We start from the raw sequence: 6,812 nt of genomic DNA, 5'->3' as shown, positions 1-6,812 counted from the left end.
CTGCGACCTTGGGGGTGGTGAGCACGACCTGGAGACCTTCTGCTCCTGAACACTCCGGCATGCATTCCTTATGTGTCTCCTTGAGACTTCCTCATCCTTAAAATAAGTGTCCCTTCCCTGAAAACGTGATTATGATAGCATATTACTTAATCCCCAAATACTTCGCATTAATCTGGGCAGCAGGATGACCCAAACCATGAAACCACCTGTGTTCATAAAAGATAAGGACCAACCACAGAAGATCTACAGAGGCTTTGTGTTTTGGAGTGAATTTGGGGCACCTTCTCCAACATAACGTATTTGGATAGTGTTTGGTGAATATATTGATTGGCAGGCCCTCCAGGCTTCTATGAGAACTGCTCGCCCTGGGGACCATATTCCAAAATCTGTCTCTATCCCAAGCCAGTGACTAGAGAAAGCATCATTCGCACAGTGTTTGAAGCTCCCAGCCTAGGAATAGTGTACGGCTTCCAGTGAACACCCTTAGCACACTGCAGAATTCCACATGTATGAACACATTTATTAAATGCATGCTTTTGGAAACACACCAACCAGCGTTGCAGAACCCTTTTTAAAAGCAATATCAAGGCAGTAGGACCACAGGTTCAAAGCCAGCAAGCAGTAACTTGTTGAGACTCTTTCAAAACAAAAACAAAACAAAACGAAATAGGTCTGGGGGTGTAGTTCAGAGGCAGGACACCCCTGATTGAAGTTGAATTCTTAGTATCCAGACCAAAAAAAAGGAATGTGATGCTTTTTCCGTGGAAATGTCTTGATCCAATCCACTAACTGTGTAATTAATATGTGCTGATAATTATGATAACAAGAACTAATCATGAAGAGTGCCCATGGACTCCCTGGGAGTAGGGAGTGGGCTCCTAGCTGCACAGAGTGAGGGGCCTGGCCCCAGACTCCCCACCCAGCAGCAGCTCTCAGTGACCCTCTTATTCCTGCTTTTATTGGCAGCATCTCATGTTTTAAGACTTAAAGAGGCAACGAATAGCTCGGACCAAACAACAATCCATATGTAAGTATATTTGGAATTGGAAAAGCGAGTAAAGACCCATACGCAGGGGCCCCTGCTGCGGCGGGTATCGATCTGGTGATTGATCTTCATTTTGGCTAATTTCACAAGACTCTCTTAAAAATAGAAGCACAGCCCAAAGAACTGGCCCAGCTAAATCATTCCAGAAAATTGCGTTTCAAAGGGAAAGAGTAGTATACATTTATACTGCAATACACAAAGTAATGATATTACAATATTACAGTCAGGAAAAAGTCATACTGTTATCATGATTGCAAAAACGCTCACATATTCCAGCCAACCTAAGAGCAAAGCAAATATGCCCTTCCCCATTTGGAAAAGTTACTGAGCACAGGAACAGCTTTTTCTCTCGCAAGCAGAAGTTAGGAACGAGTTTACATGTTTTCAAACTCAATTTATTCTGAACCATTTAGGAAAGATATTTGGGGGTGGAGAGCAAACCAACACCTGATGGTAAAATATGAATGACTTTGAGCACATTAGTCACGGTCCCCATGGTGTGAGATTAATTCCCAGAGTCCTCCGCACACTTGTTTATGGCTTTGCTCTTCGAAAGGAAGTTTTTTTAATCCCTGTGCCAACTCCATTGCGGAAGGACCTCTTCATCGATGTCTTCTCCAAAATTGGCTTTAAAAAAGCCAGTCCCTCGCTCCCATCGAGCTTGGCCAGGCAGCGGTTTAGCAGGATGAGACAGTAATCAGATTTTCCAGACTCCTGGCGATTCGGATGGGGGAGGAGAGAGAGAACACAGCTTTAAACATGTACTTCAACAGTAACAATTTGCAAAACCTCATGGCAATAATTCCAATATATCTAATCTTCTCCAGGGAGAAAATTGTGCTAAAACACAACATATACTTTGATACAAAGCATTAAAAACATACATTTTAATACAAAGCATTTTTTGAGTGATGTCTGATTTTTGCACTACTTATGTAATCGCTGCTGTTCAGCATGTACCTCACGCACTGTACATAGTTATCTCATTGCTGTTATAAGGAGTATTTCAAGTGGCACTAATTAGTCTTGGGAATCGTTTTTAAAATTCACTTAGAAAAACCACCCAGGATGACCAAGCCCCAGTTTCAACCAGCCGATGCTTCTTCTGGGTTTCCCGACGACTTGCCCTGGGTTCTCTATAAGGAGGTCTTGCCGCTTAAAGGCTTCTTTACCTTTTAGCTTTCACCCATTCCTCACCAGTGACTGGAGATCTGGAGGATAGGATTAGGGCTGGGGCAATGCGTGACAGAAGAAATAATCTGGAACCTCAAGAACCCGCAGGTCAGCCAAGTGTGGTGGCGCAGGCCTGTAATCCCAGTACTTGGGAGGCTGAGACAGGACTGCAGGCTTGAGGTCAGCCTCGGCAACTTAGCAAGACTGTCAGAAATTTAGGAAGGCCCTGTTTCAAAATAAAATAAGGTTGAGGGTGTAGACTGCTCCTGGGTTCAGCAACACACACACACACACACACACACACACACACACACACACCCTGTAGTTCAACCCCCGTTTTGCCAATGAGGAAACCAAGCAGAGGTCATCATGCTCCTCGTCCCAGCTGGCAAATCCAAGAGGCAGCTCTGAGCGAAGGCTCTGAGAACCGTCGATACACCTCGTGTCGTCTCTGCTGCAGGCCTTCAGAAGAATCACGAGGTGATTCAACAAGGTGTGAGTATGAATCTCATCAGTAATGAAAGCGATAATTTATCAGTGATCTCTGTGCTACTGTGCCATGTGCCTCATCTCAATTTACTCTCAAAAATCTCTGTGAAGCCAGTGCTATGAATTCCATGATGTTTGACAAGAAAATAAGCTGGCTTGTAGGTTAAACCATCCCCCAGAGGCATCGGATCCAACCCCAGGTATTTTGTCTGACTATAATTAAAAGAGATGGATGATTTTATTACAAAGCCAAAATATTATACTCTTTGTTGTCTTGGTGGATGAAGAATATTTTGGCCATAGGTTGAAATGGAGCTAGAGTGCATAAAACCCTCCCAGAATTCTTCACCCTGGCTGAGTGGTCTACTGCAGACTCCAGGGGTCAGAGCTCCCGGGAAAACCCTTCCTATTGGCATCTGGGGAAAGAAAGTAGACTTTCTTGTAATTTTAATTCATTTTCATCCAGGAATAGCTAAAGACAATTTCATAAATATTGATTATGGGAAAACCAATCTAAAATCTCTGGCTGACACCACTGTGTGTGTCTCTCTGGGTTCACACAGGGAACCTAAACATGATAGATTAGTGCCATCTATTTTGAATCCTCAGTAGGAGGGACCTATGAGTCACTGCAGGAAGGGAAGCAATCCAATTCTCTCCAGAAATGCTCCTGATGCCAACTTTGTACTAAAAAGAAAGGTACCAGTTCTGGTTATAAAATGTCTTGACCATCCTTAGAAAAAAATACGATGTACTTGGCTTATATGAAGGGGGCCCTTGGCAAGGAAAAGACCTTAACAGAGTAATAATGTACACTTGCCTGTTTGATATGTTTTATGAAGTTCAAAACACTCCTATAATCCTATCTGTATTTGACAGCAGAGTCATTCACCCTAAACAGTCAAATTGACATGAATACCACCCATACCATTCCTGGATGACAGGGTGATAGAACGAAATTGTCATGTGCAAAAATAGAAATATGGAAGATGCAGAAAATGCAATGAAAAGATAAACCCTTTATTTATGAGCAAGGAGGTCTCATAAGTGTTTTAGAAAAAAAAAGAACATGGTTAATTTAAAAAAAAAAAGATCCAGACAAGTGTCTCTTGTTCAACGGAAATGTCATGAGCAAGCCTTTGGGGAAAGAATAGAAAGTCATTAAGAAGACACTTGAAAAAACATACCAATTTATGGTTTGTGACTCATCAACTTGATCAATGTGTTGTCTTATGGAATCAATGACTAAATTAGTGCTGAATGCTCACAGGAATAAGACAGGAAAAAGAGCAGCTATATTAAGTAAACAAGAAATAGAAAAATGACAGATGCAAAGATTAGGGAAAGGACCAATAATATAAAGAACTAGATCATTCTGTTAGGGCACAGATTGATCATTTAGGATTTATATGACATCTCTTTATTCTAGCAGTAGTGCCATAAATTATATTGCTCTCAGTAATTATAGTATGGCATGTTATGTTTTAATGAAGAAAAGTTGAAGTTCAAAATGTTATCAGCAAACAAAGATATTTAAAAAATTTTAAAACTTAATATTACATAGAAACAACTGAAATATCAAAATGTTATCAGCAAACAAAAATATTTAAAAATTTTTAAAACTTAATATTACATAGAAACAACTGAAATATCATAGAAATAGCAGTAAATATTCCAAAGAAAGCCATTCATTTCCTGAATGCCTTGAATGGTCCAGTGAACAAAAGAGTTCAATCAATACTCTTAAATAAATATATGAATTAATATTAATATTTTTGTAATACTTCATTGAGATGTTTTTGTCTATATTTTATCTTTAAAGGAGCCTTATTTTCACAAAATATTAGAAAATTTACTATTTCTGAAAAATGACTGTTATTATTTTTTATATAATTTCAATGACTGATTATGAGTTGATTCATGTAGAGTAAATAAATTGTTATGGGCAAAATTTAACATTTTTCAATGAAAAGAATATTTCTCTGTGCAGGGACCAACCCCTAAATAATTGACAACCAATTTAATATAGTTCAATATTACTTATTATCACATAAATGTTTCCTTTTACTAAGTTCACGAATCTACTTACACTTTTTTCACTGAAATCTCTCCAGATAAAGAAAATCACTTTTCTATCCTGTTTCTTGATATTAGCTCAAACTTAGATATTCTACAAATCTAATTACACATTCAAGCATCATGAGTCGAGACAAAACTCTTACCTTAGAAGACAGAACTGGGTAACAACAAAGCAGGTGCATCGTGGACAGGGACAGAAGTAAGATAAGGTTGAATTTTAATGAGCTGAAAAGTAAAGTCAATAAATAGACACTAGATTTAGTCTCATATAGGCAAGTGCAAGTTTAGAGGTATATAGACAGTATTCCTCTTTGAAGCAAAATGCAGTATTTTACCTGGTCATTTTGGACTTTCCAAAATCTGTGCAGATTTGTCTTATTGCCAAATTCCTCACACATACTGTCAGATCCTCCTGGGGTGGCCCTTTTATACCAGGAAAGTTCAGAAGTAAAAATGTCACGACGCCCCATCACATGTGACTAGGTGGTCCAGCTGTGACCTTTTGTTCTCGTTAACTTGGAAAAGGCATTGTCATCTACAGGCGTTGTCACTGAGCTGCTATCAGTTGACTTCACTGAAAGGTTGCCATTAAAATGCCCTTCAAAAGCTTTGTCCTCACACTGCGTCATTGTGACATTGATGGCCAGAGGTCTCCAAAGGAACCCAAAGTTTTTTTTTTCAACTTGGCGTTTAAACACTTAAGAAAGATGACATTAGTTATTTGAATGTCCCAGACATCTTGTTTTAGAGACTGACACAAAAGATACTAATGTTGGACCAAAGAGCAGCTACTAAAACACCTCATGTAGCTCACTTACATTTTCCACGCTAGATTTTCTTCCCTTTGGACTTCAACAGTTAGAGCAGAGAAGTAGATAGCATACCCTTTTGACCAGTCCTTCAAGTCAAAAAGGGACACTGTATCTGTCGAAGGTCCCAGACCCAGAGTCCTGTAAACATCAGCTTGCATGGCCTCCTCTTCCTCCCAGGGTGTGGGACTTTTCTGGGAAGCCCTTGTACTTCAATGTGTACCCTTATTAATCAATTGATTCAGAGGCACTAAGCATGAACAAATACTGTTGAGGTCTACAGTGGAGACAAACACCAAAGAGTGTGCTTTCTGCTTGGATGGCCAGTGTTACCAAGATGGAGGCAAAGCAGTTGAAGAAAATCTGTGTCTCCTCAAGATCAGCACCTTTGGGGCAACACAGCTGCCATTTGTCAGTGCGGCACTCTTTTCTTTTGGAAAATGTCACTCCACATGACTCATGCGACTATCAGTTGCATAGGTCCAGTTTGGTTGTCACAGGAAAGGCAGGTGCCTGGATTCTTGGGGGAAAGCAGATCACAGGATTGATGCTGGGGCAAATGACCCAAACACCTTTGATTGGGGTTCTTTTGAGGGACACTGTAGGGACATTGTGAAGCAGGGGGACCTGAAGGCCCCGAGGGATTGAATATATAAGCTTCATTCAGATGTCTCCTGAAATCCAGCTAAAATAAACACTCAAGAGCGAAGGGAATTGGGAACAAGACGACAGCGGCAATGTTCTGTTACGTGATGAGGAATTGACTAGGTAGATGTGAGAAATGTGCTTCCTAACAGACCCTTGACAGACTCAAGTATTCCTGGAACTGAGTACTCTAACATGTGGAGAAGGCAGCTCTGAAAAAAAAAGAACCAGGTGGAAGTTTGTTAATATTTCAATTCCACATCCCCTCCCTACTTCCTCTTTTGAGACACCAGGACTTGAAAAGAAACGATAGGATTTTCTAAAGCGACAGTGTCATAGTTAGCCATATAATATCCCCCAAATAGCTCATTTATTAATACGCATGGATGATACAGTTAAGTCATGAGAGTTGTAATCTCAGCCGTGGATGCATTCATTGTAATAGAGGTATCTGTGTGGTGCTCCAGGCTGGTGGCGTGTGCTGGAGAAGGTGGGTCCCTGTGGGTGTGGGCTTGGAATCATATATGATTCCTCCTCCCCTTGATCTCTCTCTTGCTTCTAGCCTCCATGAT

General features: G+C 40.4%; 1 protein-coding gene across 1 annotated transcript; it reads right to left on the bottom strand.

Annotated features, from left to right (window-relative positions):
- Positions 1-1,579: 1,579 nt before the first annotated feature.
- On the bottom strand, positions 1,580-5,129 carry NPS (neuropeptide S; the record flags this gene model as incomplete). The annotated part of the gene is made up of 3 exons (XM_080694882.1): positions 1,580-1,759; positions 4,930-5,011; positions 5,122-5,129. 3 exons carry the CDS (start codon positions 5,127-5,129, stop codon positions 1,580-1,582), a joined length of 270 nt encoding a protein of 89 aa, XP_080551008.1.
- Between the last annotated feature and the right edge of the window lie 1,683 nt (positions 5,130-6,812).

Source organism: Muscardinus avellanarius (assembly GCF_963383645.1).
Source record: "Muscardinus avellanarius genome assembly, chromosome: 4".
In the NCBI taxonomy this organism is placed as follows: domain Eukaryota; kingdom Metazoa; phylum Chordata; class Mammalia; order Rodentia; family Gliridae; genus Muscardinus; species Muscardinus avellanarius.
This window is presented reverse-complemented; position numbering and strand designations above follow the sequence as displayed.